The sequence below is a fragment of the Trichoderma aggressivum genome (assembly GCF_033847375.1).
Source record: "Trichoderma aggressivum f. europaeum strain CBS 100526 chromosome Unknown scaffold_008, whole genome shotgun sequence".
Lineage (NCBI taxonomy): Eukaryota > Fungi > Ascomycota > Sordariomycetes > Hypocreales > Hypocreaceae > Trichoderma > Trichoderma aggressivum.
In genome coordinates, this window is record NW_026946374.1 from 1,025 (window position 1) to 21,724 (window position 20,700).

Sequence of the window (20,700 nt, forward strand, 5' to 3'; positions counted from 1 at the left end):
GAACAAATTCACAGGGCGTATGAGACATGGATTGTTTTGTGTCAAGTATTCATTATTGACTGCATCTAATCGTACGCTTCGTGTGCCGAAGCAGTCAACTTATCCTCCAACTCTCATTCTCCGAAACTCCTGCTGATAGCCCATCACCTCCTTTCCCTTGCCATAGTATCCCCCGCCTGAGAATAGTAAAATACATGAACACCTTTTCCAGTGTAGTGAATGTAATTCCTGAACATGAAAAGAAAAAGGCACTGCCTTTTGGGTATATAATGATGAAGATGCCTAACGCCAAGTAACGCAACGCAACAAATGACCTTGATGTGTGTAGAGTTGAGGGTGAAGATGTGTGATGAAGTTCTGCGTTGTTGTATGAGATGATAAACGCAGAGTGTCTCGAGGGTTTAACAGCCTCAAGGAGAATTGCTGCTGCTGGCGCGGCGCTTTGTTGGTGGAGCAGACAAATCATTCTCATCCTCATCAGCGCCCCTCTTGCGTGTAAGCCCACGCTGACGAAGAACCTGGTTGACAATGTCCTCGTTGCCGACGATATTCCCAGAGCCCTCAACCGTGATGCCCGCGTCGACCTCAATCTTGATGGGGCGAGGCCGGCCATCTTCGTCAATCATGGGGATGCCGCACTGCCCGGAGCTATTCTCCTGAATGGCCTTGACGACGGCCCTGGCAATGGCGTTGGCATGGCTGGCTGGCGTATCTGTGAGACACACGAGGTTGTTGTTCTTGGAGATGAGGACAGAGGTGTTGATGCGAAGGCTGATGGGGGAGATGTTCTCTTCCTCCTGGTCATCCTCATCTTCGGTAGCCATGGCCGACATGATGGCTTCAGCCATGGTTGGACGGCCCAAGATGAATTGTTGATGCATTTGCCGCGGCTGAGCAAGGTCTGGTGCGGTGTGTGGTGTGTAGGCGGGAGGAGGGGAGGTCAAAGAGGGTTGATGTGAAGAGACTTTGGGGCCGTTGATGTGGTTATGATGGGGGATGGCTGCAGTAGCAGTAGCGGTAGACGATGATGTATTCATGGTGAATGTATAATGTGTAAAGACGGGGGAATAACAGAGGATGGATGAGTCGAACTCTTATAGCCGATGGACTTCAAGGTGCCGTAAATGGACCCAGTTGAAGAGTGGAATGACAGGGGACAGTGAGTTGCTGATATATCTCCTAGGCAGTGAATCAAACTGTGAGAGTCCCACCAAGTCGCCTATTCTCTTTGCGTTTCCGTCTCTCAATGTGAGAGTTGGTCGACGCAACTATACTCTAAATATGGGTGAAGAGTTTTTTTGCTTCTCTCTTCTCCCTTCTTTGTCCAAAACCAACGTTCACGGTGATAAGTTGAAGAAACTCTATTCTTCCTGTATGTTTCCGAGATGGAGGGTCGGTATCAATGCGGTTGGTAGTGGTTGTAGGCCGTGTGAGAGCAGGGCGGCGGTGAAAATTCCCGAAGTGCGAGAGTGTATGGTATAAGCCAACAGCCAAGGGAGGAGCACAGGAATGTGGATGCCTGGAGAGCCTGGTAGAGCCTGATGATGACAATGGTGATTATGACGGGAGAGGATAAGAGTTGCAACAAGATGAATATCATGAACGTGAACAGCGAAGAAATAGATCGAGGGGTCAAGGCAGGTGAAGAGATATATACCCCTTTCGAGGAAACGGCCCGGCTGTCAGTCTCGTATGAAGCTCTTTGGTCCACCCTCCCCCCCGAAGCCGACCCGTGTCCCCCTTGATTGAAGAAAAGCCAAAGATGGAACTTGTCCGTTGCCGTTTGGCGACCCCCCCTTCGCGGTCAATCTAAACCCGGTCAACATGATTCAACTGAATGATTGAGACATGATTGATTCATGCAGCAATCAGGCCACACACCCCCCTAGGCCGTGCGCCTTTTTGCAAGTGGCTTGTCTTGTGGCCTTGGACCACGACGCCTCGCTTGTCATGTACTCTTCCGCTAGCAACAATATCATTGCCCTTTTGGTGACTTGTGGCTCCGTGGTCAACTTACACGCACCCACCGCTGCGTCCCGTCTCCGCTCTTGGGAGGAGTTTGGCAAAAAAGCAGGGACGGAGATATGCCTTGGATGGGAGCGCACAGGGACGCGGAACTCGCTCACACACGTCCACAACACACAGAAAACGGCATCTCCTTATCCAGGGCCGTGAACACAGAGCGCAATATGCGTCAAATGCGATCCTGGGATTAAGCAACCGAGAAGCGTTTATCCTTGCTTGCTGCCCCCCGACCCGAGCGCAAATGCCGCGTAGCGCACCCAAGCTGGTGGGACACCACATAGCAAAAGCCCAAAAGCTACACGCCCCCCGTTTTGATTCTGTCCGACAGCCTGGTATGGAGGGGTGTGTGATCTACAAGTGCGTGCCCAGCACAGCTCTTGGCAGGCTGTCACCGTGTCGGCTGAGCCCTGCTGGACGAGTACACACAATTTGTTGTTCCGCAGTTTATTTTATTTTCTGGCGGATTTGAACCTCCGGGTTGAATGGGTTGCGGGAAGAAGGGAGGGGGGGCCTCTTCTGGCGCAATCGAGTTCTGATTGTCTCACGATACTCTGTACAAGCTCTCCTTTTCTCCCCCCCTTGCACAAAGTATCTTTGCGTGTTTGACATGGGCGGCTGTTGCAACGTATCATATTGTCGACGGATATCGGCCGACGGTTGGGAGGAATGCCACGAGACAACAAAAATCGCAGCAACAACAGCAAGGCGCTGGTAGAAACTGCACACGTGGTTCCCAGGGAGGTGCTCAGATGCGGTTCCCATAGCCAAGGGACTGGATCGCAGAGCTGTACGTTGTATGCACGAGACTTGCAAAGATGCATCTGGGATGCCACCCTTGGATTAGCTGTCTGCAAGGGAGAAGCAGCGCTTGTGCTTGGAGGGTTGGAGGGTTGGAGGGGGCGGCCGGCTGTCGTGCCGTCATGTCATGGCGGAAAGGAATGCCAGAGCCAAGCTAGAAGCGCAAGATTTGTCACGGCAATCGAGCGAGCGAGGTCCATTCAACGATCCATCCGCCCACACACGGACCTGGTACAAGTTCCCAGTCCCAGTCTCAAGCACCAGGCAAAGCAGTCGGCGAATGCACTCGTACTGTACGCTGTCGGCCAACCTCCAGAGGCGGCCGAGCTGCTGCGGCATGCACTGGGCCGGCCCAGCGTATTGTCTGGGTATTGTGGCGCGACAGATTCAATAGGCGTGTGTATCGCCTGAAAGGCTTTGTGTGGTGGTGAGGCAAGAAATTGAGGGGGTGCGGATTCGTTGTCTTGGCCGGCTTTTGTCTTGCTATTGTCTCTTGCTATTGTTGTCCGTATTGTCGTGCCGAAGCGGTTTAGCGCCCGCCGTCCCGGGACCCGGACATTGCGGGGCGAGTCGCCGATGCGGGCGATCTCTCCTTCCCTGACCAATTCTGCAGTAACACTACCTGCCACTATTACTCTGTAGCTGCAGCAGGCGCGGCTTGGAGAAGGAGCATCTTGAGGGTCTACTGCAGAGAGAAGGAGCGCAGCGGCAGATGAAGGAAGCGGCCGGGCGTTGACATTACTCGTTGCAGTAAGGTTCGGCATCGCAACACGGCAGGAAGGGCCGACAAAACACGAGGATAAACGTCTAAAGGTGAGAGTTTCTTGAGGAAGCTGCCGCATCGTGGCATGTTCTAGACCTGGGATGCCTTCCAGTTTGCGAGCCTCGCTTGCATCCTGCTTGCCTCGCTTGCCTCCTTTTCTTCTTGCCTTGACTCGTAACTGCTTTGTCACTTGCCATTTCTTCAAGTACTGTAAAGAAACTCGAGCTCTCATCATAATAACGACCAGTACACTTACTTGTTGGATCAACAGGTCTGTTCTCGTTTCTTCTTCTCCCGCATCATGATCCTCTCGGAATATTCCCTTTTCAGCTTCCCCACGTAATCAGAGGTAATCTTATTTCCTCCTGCGCCAAGCTCCCAGCATCTTATTCCCAGCATCATCTTCATTCCACCGCCAACATTCTTCTCTCCCACAACTCGGGTCGAAACCGAATGGATCCCCCCATCCAGAAATGAATTCATCTTCTCCCTCCTTCGTCATCAATAGCCGCAAAACCGTTACGCCCACCCCGTTCCCAGCGCTATTCCAGCCTACAGTACACTAACACTATACTGAAAAGGAAATAATCGCAACACTTTCCAGCCACCATCCCGGCGACTTTCAGCTCCTGTCGCTCGCTTCCCAGTGCGATTGGAAGCCGCCAGACAGGCCGAAGAGCCGGCGCAGGCCAAACTACTTCCTCTTGGGCTAGGAAAGGCCTTTTCCGCCATCTTATTTGCTTTTGCTTTTTCCTCTCTTCCTCGCGGCTTCTCTCGACTAATGCATGCCCGTTTGATTACCGGCCAGTTGGAAAAGCTTGGCCATCCTCGTCCTGCCAATCCAAGTTAGACTTGGCCTAGAGTGACGCTGTGCCTATCGCAAGTCTGCGTATCGAAATCGAATGCGAGCCTTTCTTTGTCTGGACTCTGAATGCGCTGCGGAGTAGAAACGAAGAGAATATCCACACAGCGCGTACGTTGTTTGTTTACGCATCAAATTGCCAGAACCGCCAAGACCTCCACCGCTGTCAATGTCATCAATGTCGTATTTGCGATCAAATTTGTGGTTTTTTCTTTTTTTTTCCCCCTTTGCCCTCGCTATTGTTACGGGGACTGAATCAAACACATCAGTCGATACATATGCCCATAATTACGTCCTCTTCCACAACAGAAAGCACGGGACAACGCAAACACGCGCAAAGGAGGAAGGCCGTCTATGTGCTCCGTGACCCGTGGAGTCAGATGGGAAAGAATAAGAGATCCGAGATTCACGGTCATTGACGTGGTCGCGTGGCACGCTTTGGCCTGGGCCAGCAGTGCGACAAACGAAGTAGCCTCTCCATGTAATGGGTGCGTCCTCTGCATTCTTGACAATGAATTTGAACGACCTTGGGGATGCAACATATATGCCCCGCCGTGCTATTCTCCACTGCTGCTGTTTTTTCTTCCTTCTTCCTTTCGGCAATCAATGAATGCCCTCGTGAATGAAAGGTGTGGATATGGTATGTCAACCGGCAAGCAACAGTGATGACTGTTTGTCTCAAGATTCTCCTTCTCCCCAGACATTTTTTGTGTTGTGGATTGTATTGTCCACCATGTGAACGCAAAGAGATGGCCATTGTGCGAAGCTTGCCCAGTGGCTACTTTCATCTTGATTTTGTTGGATCAAGCAATGCCTCAGCGTGTTGTCATGAATAACAATGAGAATGGGTCATGTGTGGAAGAGTCGCAAGAATAATACAGCGGCAAACGTGTCAATACCAACGTGGACGATGGAAAAAAGAACCGCACGACTGATGAATACCAAGTGATGGTGATGTAGTTGCGAAGTCTCTATTCTAGATGCGAACACTACTACTAGATTGCAAGATCAAAATTACTAACCCTCAATTTTATTCCACAGACTCGATGCAATGAGCAACGTGCTGTAGCCTTCAACTCGATGCAATGGGTCGCATGCTATAGGCTTCAGCCCGATCTTTACAACGTCATCTCCGATTCCTCTTTGCAACAATGAGATCTCCATGCTCCTGGACATCAATCAGTGCGTGCATAACCGCTCTCGGATCTAATCGCAAATAGCCCTTGGTATTCTTCTCACTCATACTAGTACCCGTACTCACACGCCCTCCGCCGCCCCTCATCCCTCGGCCCTCTCGTTGGTCGTTGCGTTCAGACAGCCCCCCCCATCGAACGACTCCTTTAAGCTTGCCATATCTTATTGGCTGCTTTAACATCAATGGGTCAAAAAAGGAAAAGAAAAAAGAAAAATAGAAAAAGAAAAGAAAAAAAAGCCCATGCATTGACCATGACGGCGTCGTCTTCTGATCCCAGCTGCTGGGCCCGAGCATTGTATTTGCCGGGCCGGCGGATCGGGGTCAATCAGAATGCGGAGCTATTGCTAGACAACCCGCTATGAATCGATAATCAAGACGGATCATCGACACTGGAGAATAACAAGTGCAGCAGGTAAACTTTCGTCATCTTGGATCTCGGGTTCTGCAGCTTTGTAACCCAACCCAGCCCAGTCAACCATCCATTCATCCATTGATACAATGATGGTGACTGTCTGCTAACTAAATTAATTGCAGTAATTGGTTATGTTTAACGCCCCTCCCAGCACCGCTGCCACGGTAAGGGACACGCACCATTGTCGTTGGTTCAGCGCTGGTCTGACCTTAGTCTGCCGCCAACAAGGTGGCTTGCTGGAAATAAGAAACCCGAACCGAGAGAAACGGAGCAGAGAAGGGGGTGTCTGTCCTTACAGGGCGTGAAACATCCACATCTTCGCCTTCCATGGATGACAGAGACAGGCCCAAGGGCGAAGGCTGAACACTGGCGCCCTACAGGACGCCGTCAACCAAAGCTGTGGGATTTCGAATGATACTAGATATCAGCTTAATCCCTCTGGCTGCAAGCTATATCTAATACTCGTATAGAAAGAAAGAAGGCTGCTTTGGCTGGCTACGGGGTAAATGGCTGACCACGCATAGCGGGCAGGCTGGGGATATTTTCCAGCTGAAGGATCCCCAGCCAAGTCCACTACATGCAAGTGTACGGGCATACTCCATGTGAGTCAATTGAATAGCTTTTCAAGCGGGGCTTGTGATCGACAGAGACCGTTGTGAATAGATGCAAAACCAACTACACGTCTGAAATGGAGATTCCATGATGCAGGCCTATTCAGATACACGTAACAGAGACACGGATAGACGAGCATCGTACCACTCACTCTGGCACGATTCCCTCTAGTACGAAGACCCATCCATCTAAAGAAACACGACCAGCGGAGAATGTTTCGAATCCGCAACAGCCGCAGGGGCCGAGCGGAACTTGTATGCAGACTTGCTTCTTTGTCGGGCTTTCACTAAACCATGGCGTTGGTATTGTTATTTTCGGCGAACCGAGATAGCTTCATTCAATGTCCGCAGATCTGCAACTATCAACTTAGCATCAAACACTGACAGCCACCTCGGCCTTCTCGCGTCTTTCTCCTCCGTACTCCATGGAGCGCGCCCCAATTGTATCTCGTTCCAGGCGGCCGGACGTCTTTCCGATGGCTTAGGGACGAACAAAGACGCCATCTCCCCTTCGTGATAGTTCCCCTCCTTTTTTATTGTGTATACCCTACATCCCCTACCAAGTCTTTGGGAAGTGCTAGTCTTGTCAGCTATATCTTTAGTCTGCGTCTTGCCAAACACCGGCGCCACGTTCGATGCGTGTGTCCCGGGGATCTGGGCATGGCACAATGGGCCATTGATTGATGTCTGTAAATAGTAAGTCTTACGCCCTCTTCAGCCAGCTCGATGGGTTGCTGGACTAATGATTCGTGCAGTCGTTCACTGCTGGATATAGATTGGAAATAGCAGGAGAAGTTACCATTCAGATGGTAAGCGAACCAAGAACTAGAGTCGGTGCCCTTCTGTCGGGTTCATTTGCCTGCTGGACTGGATAGTATGACGCCTTCATTTACAGAAGCTGAAATATTAGACCTCTTTTAGCCTCGGAGAAGGGACAAACAAAAGAATGCAATGAATAGATGAAAAGCAATCGCATCCAGTCAGCAATAACACTTGTTACCCGCGGGGTAATGGCATGAGGAGTTGCCTCTATCCTCCTTGACGAGTCGAGGCCCCAGCTCTTCAAGACGCCTAAAGTAGTAACTAACACTGACGGTTTTCTTATCCAGAATTGCACTTTAACAGTCGAGTTAAGACATACATCAATCAGAACTAAAGCAATAAGAATTAAAAGGACAGAAGAGAATTCTGCGCTACCGATATGTTTCTCCGTAAGCAAGCTCCTTGGGTAGAAGGCAGATCTGTACCTTAGTTGCCATTATACACCATGGTAATTGTAAATAGTACTTGATAATACTATGTATAATATATGGCTACGGAAAGTTGTCCTACTCTTTTGTTTTAATTAGCTGGTAGGGATTAATATATTCCGCTCCGCCTGCAAATTAATATCAGGCTGTGATATAATTGGTTTGTGGTTATGATGGGCTGCTGCCTGTTGGGTCGCCATAAGGCATAAATTGGGTTGCAGTAGGATAATGGATTGAAATACTCGCTCATACTCCTGTTGTCACTTTAATCACCCCAATCTCACCTTAAAGAGCAATTGTCTTAACAACAAAATATCAAATGGATCGATCTAACTACACTGTTGGTTGGATATGTGCGATTACCGAGGAGTTTGTTGCGGCGCGAGCCTTTCTTGACGAAACGCATGAGCGCCTAACATTCCAGGACCCGAAAGATTCAAACAACTATGTACTAGGCAAAATGTCCAATCATAACATTGTTATTGCTTGCTTGCCCTTGGGAGAATACGGCACAGCTTCCGCTGCTGGGGTTGCCATCAACATGATAAGAAGCTTTCCCAATATTCGCATTGGGATGATGGTGGGGATTGGTGGAGGCGCCCCTTCGAGGCGGCATGATATTCGACTTGGTGATATCGTCGTAAGCACGCCAGGTAACGGCAATGGGGGAGTCTTTCAATACGATTTCGGCAAATCGATACAGGCAAAAGAATTTGTTGAGACGGGTTTCTTGAACCAGCCTCCGGAGATGCTGCGGACGGCACTACAGTCCCTGAAGGCTAGCCATCAGCTGGAAGGACATACTCTCGTCAACGATGTGGAAGGAGTTCTCCGGACTAAACCAAGGTTGAAGAGGGCATATTGTCGTCCAAATATCCATGATCAGTTATATAAATCGACTTTTATACATTCTACCCCATCGGAAGATTGCCAATCATGTGGCAGCGACGCAGCCCATGTAGAACTGCGAGATCCACGCGATCAAGATGACGATGATCCGGCCATACATTACGGAGTGATTGCTTCTGGGAATCAAGTCATGAAGGACGCCCTAATCCGTGATAAACTCGCAATGGAAAGGGGTGTTTTGTGTTTCGAGATGGAGGCTGCGGGATTGATGAATCGCTTCCCATGTCTTGTTATTCGGGGCATTTGTGATTACTCGGATTCGCACAAGAACGACAAATGGCGCGGGTATGCAGCAATCATGGCGGCAGCATATACAAAAGACCTTTTGCGCCATCTCATCCCCGAACAAGTGGCAGCAGGGGAAAATGCTATTGATATGCTTCAAGGTTAGTATTCCAGATTCTATACGGAATAAAAAACATGCCAAATATTGACTAACTTGCCGTTAATTTTCAGGCATACACGATCAACTTAAAAGCCTAGTTCAAGAGACAGATAGTGTCAACTACAAACTTGATTTGGCGAAATTATCAACTGCTCATGGAGCTGAATTTGATTCATTTGCAACTCAACATGACGACGAATGTCTTCCAGGAACCCGGACTAAAATTCTTCATTTGATTCGCGAATGGGCAATTTCACCGCAGGGGAAATGCATGTTCTGGTTGAATGGCATGGCTGGCACTGGGAAATCTACAATTTGTCGAACCTTGGCAAAATATTTTCAAGAAAAAGGAGCACTTGGCGCCACTTTCTTCTTCAAAAGAGGTGAAGCAGATCGAGGAAACGCGTCTAAGTTCTTCCCTACAATCGCCAAACAAGTATACCAAAAACTTCCCGAAATCGATTTGAGAAAGATTATTGAAGAACAGCCCGATATATCGAACAAAGCCCTATCCATGCAATTCGAGACACTCATCCTTCAGCCATTATCATCCTTGCGTTCGACTAACAGTGAGATTCCGCTGATGATAATTGTAATCGACGCGTTAGACGAGTGCGAGGATGACAATAATATCCGAGCCATAATTCAGCTGCTTCCACAATTGCAGGCGACTCAGTCTATTCGACTTCGAGTATTCATCACAAGCCGGCCCGAGTTACCAATTCGATTGGGATTTAAAGATGTAGAGGGAGATTATCATGATCTGGTCCTTCATCACGTCCCTAGGGCCGATATTGAACATGACATCTCTCTCTTCATAAACCACAAGCTTGATAGTATCCGAAAATACAGATCAATGTCTCAAGATTGGCCTGGCGGAATTAAGATTCAGGCACTTGTTGCCATGTCCGTTCCGCTATTCATTTTTGCTGCAACTGTGTGCCGTATGCTTCAAGATCACGATCTGGACCCCGAGGAGGCCTTGGAAGATATTTTCAGATATGAATATGAAGACTCTAAGCTAGATGTCGTTTATCTTCCGATACTGAATCGTTTATGTTCAAAATATGGCGAAAAAGGGAGGCAGAGGCAGTTCAAGCAAGTTCAAGAACTTGTTAGCACAATCGTTCTCCTAAAGGATCCGCTGTCAATCATCGCACTATCAAGTCTTATTGGCATTCCGACTACGACAATCAAGACAGGATTAAATTCATTACATTCCGTTTTGAACATACCAATTGACGAAACTGCGCCAGTAAGGTTATTTCACCTATCCTTTCGTGATTTCTTACTCGATCACAACACACGTGGAAAGACTGCTCTTTGGGTAGATGAAAAGGCAACGCACAGAATCCTCGCCTCCCAATGCCTTCGTAGAATGTCAGACGGTTTAAAAAAGAATATTTGCAATCTTTCGGATTATGGACTCGGTCCAAGGGAGATAGCTGCTGACATTATTTATCAGTATATTCCCTCAGAATTACAGTATTCGTGTCGGTATTGGGTATACCATTTAGCAAAAGGGCAAGATCCAGCAACCCTTATTGAAGATGCATTCTTATTTTTAAAAAAACATTTGCTTCACTGGATAGAAGCAATGGGTATTTTAGGTTTGGTTTCAGATGTTATTCATGCTATTATGAATTTGCAATCTGTTGCACAGGTATGCTTCTTCAAGGCCTTCTTGATATAGTTTCTCTAAGCATTTCAGAGTGGCCAAAATTCCGATATGCTGGAATTTCTGTACGATGCCAGACGATTTATACTTAAATTTAGATATATTGCTGGTGTTGCGCCTCTCCAGCTCTATATCTCTGGCCTTACGTTCGCTCCAACCCGTTCAGTAATCAAAAGGCTTTTCCTTGAAGAAAAGCCAGATTGGGTGTCCACACCAAGAAACATCGAAGACAATTGGGGCGCACAATTACAAACGCTTGACGGCTGCAAAAAGCGCATTAATCATATCGCTTTCTCTTCGAACGGACTTCTGTTAGCGTCTTACTCTCGCGACCAAACTATAAGAATCTGGGAAATTGCCACCGGCACCTTGCGACAAACTTTTACGGGTCAAGATGCGGTTCTACGTGTGTCCTTCTCACTAGATACTCAGGTTTTGGCATCCATCTCAAGAAAATCTGGGGGCTTCATGATCAAGCTTCTGGATGTTGCCACAGGTTTCTTGCAACAGAGTACTCAACATGCCGATGATGACTTATGTGCTGCTGCCTTTTCTCTTGATATCAGTTTGCTGGCAACCAACAGTCGTCGCAGCATTGCACTATGGGACCTTACATTGGGAGTTCAGAAATATGAGCTCGGCAAAGGTTCGCCTTTTTTTCCGTTTATAGCCTTCTCCGCAAATGGGTTGCTATTAGCTGGTGCCGAGGAGATTGATATAGTAATTTGGGATACTACCACAGGCGCTGTACGACAAACAATCAAGGACAAAATGAAAGGAAAAGACATCTTCTCCTTAGAATTTTCACCCAATGGCCAGCTATTAGCCATTGGCAGTAAAGGTTCCCGTTACACGCTTGGGGATGCCACCGTGGAGCTTTGGGATGCCAATACCGGCAGCCTGACATATAGCTTCAAACCACGCAGCGACTTGACAAATCAAACGGCATTCTCACCAGATAATCAGCTCCTAGCAATTGGCAGTTTCTGTGGCACAGTGCTTTGGGATTTCGCCAGAAACCGCGTGTACAAAGAGATTTCCAATCCAGCTTACAATATTGCTTACTCTCCAGATGGCAAAACATTAGCGTCTACTTCGCTTTGGGGAACAACCATTGAGCTTTGGGATATTGATGCGGAATTTCTAAATCAAGAGCCTCAATCGATGTCGGTGAAATACATCGAATTTTCGTCAGATGGCGAACTGGTCATCTCCTCCCCTGGCAGAGGCATCAGTGTCTGGAACTCATCTCAGGAGGCTCTGCAGCTGGTTTTGAACAATCACGAACCTGATTACCGTATAGCAAATGCCGAGGTATTTTCTGTGGATGGCCGATTGCTCGCGTGTGCTTCTGAGGCCTCATTTGATCGACGTCAACCTGCCCAGTCCATTCATATATGGGATATCAAGATGAGCATCCACTGGTCCATCTTGGCGGAGCACGGGTGTAATAGGATGGCGTTCTCACCAGACAGCCAACAATTAGCAACTGCTAATTGGGAAGGCATCTCCTTCTGGGGTTTCTCCGGGGAACTGATGCAATGTCCAAGCCCTACAAAAATTAATGGTAATACAACCGGGATTTTACAACAGTGCTTAGAGGGCGACGGATGCTGGGTTTTGCAACGAACATTAAAACGCATACAACGAAAAGGTCGTTGGATTCGACCGACGTCGATTTCGTTTTCCCCTGATGGCCGAAACCTGGCTCTCGGTTTCTCAACTGAGCCTGAGAACATTAACTGGACTGTCGAAATTTGGGATTGGACTCTAGGGTCATTGGTACGTATTCTTCAATTTTGCCCAACGCGTCTCACGTCCTTGGCTTTTTCCATAAATGGTCAACTCCTAGCGCGGGAGCGAGATGGTGGCCCTGTCATCGAGCCTTGGGATATGGACACAGGCAGGTTACACGAAGGCCTGGCAGGAAAGGTATACGGACCCCCTGAGGATGATGACGTGTCAACCAGCCCTCCTCCAGTAGAGGATCTAGAGTTTCTGAGATTTCAAAAACGATATGTCAAACGCAAGGATTTTACAGTACTGGAAAATCAGTGGGTATGTTTCCAAGGCCGTAAGATTGTATGGCTTCCCCCCCAGTATCGACCAACTTGCTCTACTGCAAATGATGCTACCCGTACCCTTGCTCTTGGACATGCAAGGAGAGGAGTTACGTTTATAAAATTTTCCTTGGATACTGAATTTGAAATGTAAATATCGAAATATTAATACTATCATATAAGGCCAATCATTTTGTAATGAAACGAAACACCCTTGAATATAATCAATGTTAGGGGTATAAGAAAGAATGAAATGCTCACTGCTCCCCTCCTCCCCATTCCGTGGGTATGGACTTCAACTCACCCACCACTACTAATACAAAGAAGGAGAAAAGAAAAACAAAACAGAAAACAAACTTTTCCGCAATAAAGATTCGTACGAGTACTACACCCACGCCCTCTCAAAAGCACAGACTGACAGACTGACTGACATCATACCCAACACCGAATCCGTGCACTCTCACTCCCCCCCATATTCCCAGTCCCCATAACTGATTGACATTTCACACGCCCTCTATTGGATCAATTGAACACGCAAAACAAACAGAACGAGGGGGGGAAGAAAAGAAAAGAAAAAGCCAAGACATGACAAATAAAGTGATCGACAGCACCTCAGAGACACCTTAAACGAACCATCCAATCGGAACCCTCTCCCCCCTTCAGCCCCCAAACAACGAAAGAAGTGGTCAAGGCGAACTCCGACGAGACGTCACCAAGGATGTTTTATCAGATCGTTGCATCGAAAACGCCGTGCTTTGCCGCCAGATGCAAGATGGAAGGTGAAATGCATGCAAGCTGTACTCGTAAGATTCATCTCTCACGTAAGCCCCTCCCTCTGTGCTCATCCATATATATTGAGTCTCCACGCATGTCAAACCCCAGTTTCTGCTCAATAGGCGCCCAACGTGTCAAATTTTGATATACAATTCGTCTTCATTCATCTTGTCATCGGCTGACAATAGAAGAAAACAACATGACACATGTCCGAGCGCCTATTCGACGCGGAGACTCTGAGTCCTACAGTATGGGGTAACTTGCTCATTATCCGCAACCCGTCAATGTAAATCACCATTCCCCCTCTTCTGACATTGTGCCTCTCCATTGTCTCATTCTCGTTAGCATTGTCATCTATAATCATCACATAATCCGAGGAACGACTGTCCTACACCTTCGTACCCCGCGACAATGCCATTCGGCGTATTGTTCTCCACGGTAACCCCCAGCTTACACAATATCGAGTATTACCTCGCACACGCAGGCATAAGAACTTGCAAGGTCCTCCGCGGTGGATATCTGCATTTCTGCCGTCATCCATTCGGCGATTTTTCTCTCATCCCCATCTGTGTGCTGCTGCTGGCATGGTAACGTTCCGACTTCCTGTCTGGGGTTGTAAGCGTACGACGGGGGATTAAAAACACGGTTCACAAAAAGTCTCGGAAACGATACGTGTGCCTTGAAATCGGGCTTCTCTATTCTCTCTCTCAAGTCTCATGTCTAAAAAGGAAGAAGAAAAAACTCTCCGAGCCATGAAATTGTTCCCGATCAACCAGCTTCTCCTGTTTTCCAACCCCGACGACTGACTTGCATGTTCAGCAGCTCGGTCAAGAGAACTCGGGAAAAAAGATGTTGAACTTCTTTTGGTCCCCGAAAACGCCAGTTCTTGTTTATACCCATCATTAGCGTAGCTCATAAGTGCGTGCATGTGTATCCGTTTTGCAGACGTGACCCTGTTGCTGTCTATGCAAATAATCCCAGACTTTTGTCTTTGTTGAAAGACGCCCCCCGTTTGATCCCCCATAGCACCCTGGTATATGTGAATTTTCGATAACAAAGGAAAAGAAAAATACGCCTGAAACCGCCATTCGCTTTCCCGTAAAATCCCAGTGGGGAAAAGCCTTCAGGTTTCGTTGAGAACCGTACGCCGCCTTAAATGTGCCTGATGAAAAATCGACATGTAGAAAAACACGTCATTTTGTAAATCACGTTGCAGAGCGCTTGTTGAATGCTCTGCGTGCAGTAGCAGCTACCGCTTAGAACTTGAGCTGCTTGGGCTGCTCCCAGGTGAAGGACTGGTTGGTGCCGAAGTGGCCGTTCTTGGCAGTCTGGAGGTAGATGGGGCGAGTCAGGTTCAGCTCACGGACAATGACACCGGGACGGAGGTCAAAGTTGTCACGGATGATCTTGACAAGCTCATCAGAGGTCTTCTCAGAGGTGCCGTAGGTGTCGACGTAGATGGAGAGGGGCTCAGCAACACCAATGGCGTATGAGAGCTGGACGAGAGCACGGCGGGCGAGGCCGGCAGCGACCAGGGACTTGGCGATCCATCGGCCGACGTAGGCGGCAGATCGGTCGACCTTGGAGAAGTCCTTTCCGGAGAAAGCACCACCGCCGTGGGCACCCCAACCACCGTAGGTGTCGACGATGATCTTACGGCCAGTCAGACCGGCATCACCCTGGGGGCCACCAATGATGAAGAGGCCAGAGGGCTGGATGTGGTAGATGGTCTTGTCATCAAGGTACTTGGCGGGGATGGTGGTCTTGATGATCTTCTCGAGGATCTCCTTGCGGAGCTGCTCAGTGGTGATGTCGGCAGAGTGCTGGGCAGAGACGACGACTGTGTCGACGCGGACAGGGACAACGGCACCGTTGTCGTGCTTGTACTCAACGGTGACCTGGGTCTTGGTGTCGGGGCGGAGCCAGGGCAGGCTGCCGTCACGGCGGGCAGCGGACATGGCAGCGTTGAGCTTGTGGGCAAGCTGGAGGGTGAGGGGGAAGAGCTCGGGGGTCTCGTCGGTGGCATAACCGAACATGATACCCTGGTCACCGGCACCAAGGCTCTCAAGAGCCTGGTCAAGGTGGAGACCCTGAGCAATGTCGGGGGACTGCTGCTCAATGGCAACGAGCAGGTTGAGGGTCTTGTAGTCGAAACCCTTCTCGGAATCGTCATAGCCAATGTCCTTGATGGTGTTGCGGACAATCTTCTGGTAGTCAAGCTTGGCCTGGGTGGTGATTTCACCAAAGACCATGATCATACCAGTCTTGGTGGCAGTCTCGCAAGCAACCTTGGAGAGGGGATCCTCAGCGAGACAGGCATCGAGGATGGCATCGGAGACCTGATCGGCGATCTTGTCGGGGTGACCCTCACCGACGGACTCGGACTGCGGGCGGGAGTCAGCAGCTGCGGGCAAGCTGGAATTGGGTGTTTTGAGGGGGAATTTGTGCTTACGGTGAACAGGAAAGTTCCTGACTTGGCGACGCCGTTGGGAGTAGACATTGTGGCGGTCTGAGTGTGTGTGGAGGGGTTCAAAGTAGAGAAGAGGAGAACTGAAGACGGAGAGGAGAAAAGAGGACGGACAATCACTCGAGAAGAGAGAATGTAAGAGGGGAGAAAAAGAGGTGAGCTGGCAGGAAATGATAAGAAATGGCTGAGGAGGAGGAAGGGGGAGAAGAAAAAAAATGGCGGATTTGCCTGGATTTTTATCTAGGCCCGGGGGTCGGTCGGAGAGGGGCGGCCAAGCACGGCATGGATAAGATAAAATGTCCTGAAAAAAATGCGAGGCGGGTAAAATGCACCGCTGGCCTTTCGTATTCGCACCGCGGGTACGTGGGAGGTGCAGCGGGATTGGCGCAGGGCGGCAGGTACCCAGCAAGTCACCCCGCTCTTCGCAACACCATGCACATGCAAATGTTGGGATTTGGAAAAAGAAGCTGGCAGAAAGAATCCGAATAGTGCTAGGACGACGGACGACGGACATGGTTTGTTTGTTTTTGTGCAAATTACCGCAAACCCATTGGGGCCATGATTGGCAAAGGAGGACCGAGCTGGACTAGGATTGGGGGATTTTTTACCGCCAGTATAGCTGGTGATTCTTACCATCTCCTACGAGTACTATTCCATTCCTCTGGGTCAAGGTGACTCAATTGTTGCAGTGAAGCCCAACGTGCAATGTATCAACGATACCAAGATACCAGGCAGAACTTACCCGGTGCCAATTTGGACGCTGGATTGGATTTGGTGTGACTCGAACTCGGACCCCAAAACGACGCCAAGCCAGAAAAAGAGCCATCCAACACGCGTACCTGAGATGGCGTGCGATAACGAGCAACCTCTGCGAAAAGCCTGCTCCCCCAGCCAAACCCAAGTACCCCTCTATGGCGGTCTAGCAGCAGTGCGCCCAAGGCCAGAAATTGCGCCATCTCACGTCAACAAGCCATTCGATGCTCTGCAGTGACTCGTTGGAAATAGTGCCCAGCCAGCGCAAGTAAGACGAAAAGGACGATCCCACCATCCCCCATTCCATCCCCCCAGCATGTGCAGCGATTAGTACCACATGGCACTAGTCGTACCAGGTACATCTGCACATGCAAACAGGGTCCTTTGTCCAAGTACCAGCTACCCTTATCTACGCCCAGCACTACACCTCTCCCCTCCGTACTCTGTACCAATTTCTGCCGACCCCGCCGCCCAAGTTTCATCTCCCTCAACCTTTTGCCGCCGACGAATCTGACTGCTAAGCTGCTGCAACGTGCATGTGCTGCTGCCCCCATTCGGGTCCTTTTTTTCTTTCTTTTCTTTTCTCGCCCAAGGAAACCCCACATCCGCCGAAGCAAAAGTAACCGCACGCCAAGATGCGAAAAGCTTCGATCTACTAAGCTTGAACTGGGGCTGCCCGTCGAAATATTTTCTTTTTTTTTTCGGCGCCGAAACCCCGACCCAGCCATTTTCCTCTCTCCCCCCCAAAAAGAAATCGCCGCCAACCCAAGGAGAAGAAGATAAACACAAGGGAAGGGAAAAAAAAACAAAGGTACCCTGTGCATGGATATATAGCCAAACAGAAGCTGCACATCATGAGCAAGTTTGGCGCCATGGTCATGGGCCCTGCGGGGGCGGGCAAGGTATGGATGGGCTTGTCTCTTTTGTCTTTGCTTTGGCTCTGCCTTTTTTTTTTATGCGCGCTTACGGCCCTGATCGCAAAGGAAGAGAGAGAGGAAGGGGGCCCGGATTGCTTCCTGATGCTGGTGCTGATGCTTGCAATCCATCGTGTCGAACATGGGGAAATCCCTCCGATCCTCCTCCGGGCTGCCGTTGTTCCTGTGATAAGGCAAAGCGAGTGGGAGAGCAGACGCTGCTATGCGGCGCTATGCGATTGCTATGATGAAATGCTATGCCATACCACCAAAACACCGTCATCTTGTCAAAAAAGACTCCCAAACACACTGAACTCACTCACTGATGCTTTTCTTCGCTCCCGTTCTAGTCCACCTTTTGCGCCGCCCTCATCACCCATCTGCAGCTCAACCGCCGGTCGGCCTTTTACATCAACCTCGATCCCGCCGCCGAGTCCTTTGAGCACACACCCGACCTCGACATCAAGGAGCTCATCTCCCTCAAAGATGCCATGGAGGAGGTCGGCCTGGGGCCCAACGGCGGCCTCATCTACTGCTTCGAGTTCCTCATGGAGAACCTCGACTGGCTGACCGAGGCCCTGGACTCCCTCACCGAAGAGTACCTCATCATCATCGACATGCCCGGCCAGATCGAGCTGTACACGCACATCCCGATCCTGCCCACCCTCGTCAAGTTCCTGTCGCAGTCGGGCGCCCTGGACATCCGGCTCGCCGCCGTCTACCTGCTCGAGGCGACGTTTGTCGTCGACAGGGCAAAGTTCTTCGCCGGCACGTTGAGCGCCATGAGCGCCATGCTCATGCTCGAGGTGCCCCACATCAACGTCCTGTCCAAGATGGACCTGATCAAGGACCAGGTCAAGAAGAAGGATCTCAAGCGCTTCCTGACGCCCGACGTGGCCCTCTTGGACGACGATCCCTTGGAGCGTAGCAGGAGGATCACCGAAGGTCCGGAGGGCGAAGACGACGAGTCCGTCCCGCCCGACGACAAGACCCAAGTGATGAAGGGCTCCAGCTTCCGCCGGCTCAACAGAGCCGTGGCCGGTCTCATTGAGAGCTTCAGTATGATTAACTACCTCAAGCTAGATGTCACGGACGAAGACAGCGTGGGCGGGATCCTCAGCCACATTGACGACTGCATCCAGTATCACGAAGCTCAGGACCCCAAAGAGCCCGACGACGAGCAAGAGTACGACGAGGAAGATTAGGATATATGGATTGGGTTGGAAAAGTAAAGAAAACGAAATGGATATCAATAGGGTAACAAAAAGTTGGCTTTGGATAGTTTGGGAGCATAATGCATAGCGACGGCGTTTTGTGGTTTGCAAAAAAAAAAAGAAAACGGGAGGTATAACTGATCGATCCCGTTGAGCTGCATCTTGAGAATCAAATTAAAAAGAAGAAACGCGAGAAAACAAGATAATTTCATCCATCCAAAAAGCAATAAAACACCCGTGATCGAAGACGCGCTGTCGCCTTTGCCGTTATCAACTTGTCGTATCGTCCCCCCTCCCAGCCTCGATATTGTCTTCCCATCGCATTCATACATCATGTCTCGTGTCTTGAAGAGAGAAAAAAAGTTCATGTTGTTGTCTTTCGTTTGCTTCCCTCTCCCCCTTGCTTTCCCCTGACCTCTGTCACAAGCCAGTCCAGTCCCTCTTCACCTCGTCTGGTCATACATGCCGCCACCACTCCTCCTCGCCGAATACTCGTCCCACCGCCCACTCGCCTGCTGCCCTTCATACCTCTTATACTCATCCAGCCAAACATTCTTCAACACGGCCACGTAACCAACGACTTTCGCCCCGACAACCGCCGCGTCCCGCGCGCTCACCAGCACGCCGCGGTTCCACACCCACGCCGCCAGCGCCGCGACGGCCGCCCACAGCACCGCCCGCATCGCCAGCCGCGTCCACCACAGCACCAGCCGCCGGATCCAGTTGAGCACCACCAGCGTCGCCACGATGGTCGCCAGCGGCAGCAGCAGGTCCAGCGCGCCCTGGTGCTCCGCCAGCACCGCCATGCCGCGGTCCGCCACGGGCTGCACCAGGGGCACCACGGCCGAGGCGCCGAGGCGGGCTTGCGTCAGGGCTTGCCGCTTGAAGGTTTGGATGGGCGAGCGCGGGTCGAGGATGTGTGTGTCGATGAGGGCGACGACGTTGGGGGGGAGGAACGATGCCAGGAGCTGCTTCACGATCGTTTCGTCCATGGCCTCTGTTGTTGTGATGATGATTTCGTTGTTGTCGTTGTTGTTGTTGTTGTGATTTAGGTTGAGCTCGTTCAGTGGTGAATGGGATGTTATCTCTCGTCAATGTACGCAGGTAGGTATACCGCTGTCCGTCCGCCGTCGTGCTTTGCTAGCAGATATAGACAAAAGCAAAACAAGACTTTCTCTCAACGCTGAACGGGAATCCCGCGATAAGATACCGTGCCGCAGACGACGTTCTTTCACTGTCACAACTTCTCGTTTCCTTTGTCAGGCGTTTTAGGCCCGGGTCAAGTTCGGATCTTTTATTCCCGTACACACACACTGGTTCAAAATCGTTCCGTTCGAGCGCTTTCCTCTGTCTGGTTTAGAGAGAGAGAGAGAGAAAATACGGTTCGGTTTAATATCATGTATCGTTAAAAACCCTCTCTCCTGATTTGGTTCGAGACCTTCGTCACCCCCGCTCTTTTTTCTGTTCCCGTGGGTTCTTTTTTTTTGTTTGGCCCGCTTCTCACTAAAAACCTCGTGGGAAAATACTACTAGGTAGTAGGTAGCTGCTAAAGTTTGCGTGCCCCGTTTGCATGTGATGCTGCCTCGGCGCTAAACCGTTATTGACGCTCAGCCAGCTTGAGATGACTTCA

General features: G+C 50.0%; 5 protein-coding genes across 5 annotated transcripts; 2 read left to right on the top strand and 3 right to left on the bottom strand.

Annotated features, from left to right (window-relative positions):
• Window positions 1-410: 410 nt before the first annotated feature.
• On the bottom strand, window positions 411-1,037 carry Triagg1_2857 (uncharacterized protein; the record flags this gene model as incomplete). The annotated part of the gene is made up of 1 exon (XM_062897084.1): window positions 411-1,037. The coding sequence occupies one exon, from the start codon at window positions 1,035-1,037 to the stop codon at window positions 411-413; it is 627 nt and encodes a 208-aa protein (XP_062757924.1).
• Window positions 1,038-8,235: 7,198 nt separating this feature from the next.
• Window positions 8,236-12,872, top strand: Triagg1_2858 (uncharacterized protein; the record flags this gene model as incomplete). Its single annotated transcript, XM_062897085.1, has 4 exons — window positions 8,236-9,211; window positions 9,282-10,465; window positions 10,922-12,670; window positions 12,741-12,872. The coding sequence occupies 4 exons, from the start codon at window positions 8,236-8,238 to the stop codon at window positions 12,870-12,872; spliced, it is 4,041 nt and encodes a 1,346-aa protein (XP_062757925.1).
• A 2,106-nt stretch (window positions 12,873-14,978) lies between these two features.
• Window positions 14,979-16,222, bottom strand: Triagg1_2859 (uncharacterized protein; the record flags this gene model as incomplete). Its single annotated transcript, XM_062897087.1, has 2 exons — window positions 14,979-16,106; window positions 16,175-16,222. The coding sequence occupies 2 exons, from the start codon at window positions 16,220-16,222 to the stop codon at window positions 14,979-14,981; spliced, it is 1,176 nt and encodes a 391-aa protein (XP_062757926.1).
• A 1,574-nt stretch (window positions 16,223-17,796) lies between these two features.
• Window positions 17,797-19,061, top strand: Triagg1_2860 (uncharacterized protein; the record flags this gene model as incomplete). Its single annotated transcript, XM_062897088.1, has 2 exons — window positions 17,797-17,844; window positions 18,207-19,061. The coding sequence occupies 2 exons, from the start codon at window positions 17,797-17,799 to the stop codon at window positions 19,059-19,061; spliced, it is 903 nt and encodes a 300-aa protein (XP_062757927.1).
• Window positions 19,062-19,513: 452 nt separating this feature from the next.
• On the bottom strand, window positions 19,514-20,062 carry Triagg1_2861 (uncharacterized protein; the record flags this gene model as incomplete). Its single annotated transcript, XM_062897089.1, has 1 exon — window positions 19,514-20,062. One exon carries the CDS (start codon window positions 20,060-20,062, stop codon window positions 19,514-19,516), a length of 549 nt encoding a protein of 182 aa, XP_062757928.1.
• Between the last annotated feature and the right edge of the window lie 638 nt (window positions 20,063-20,700).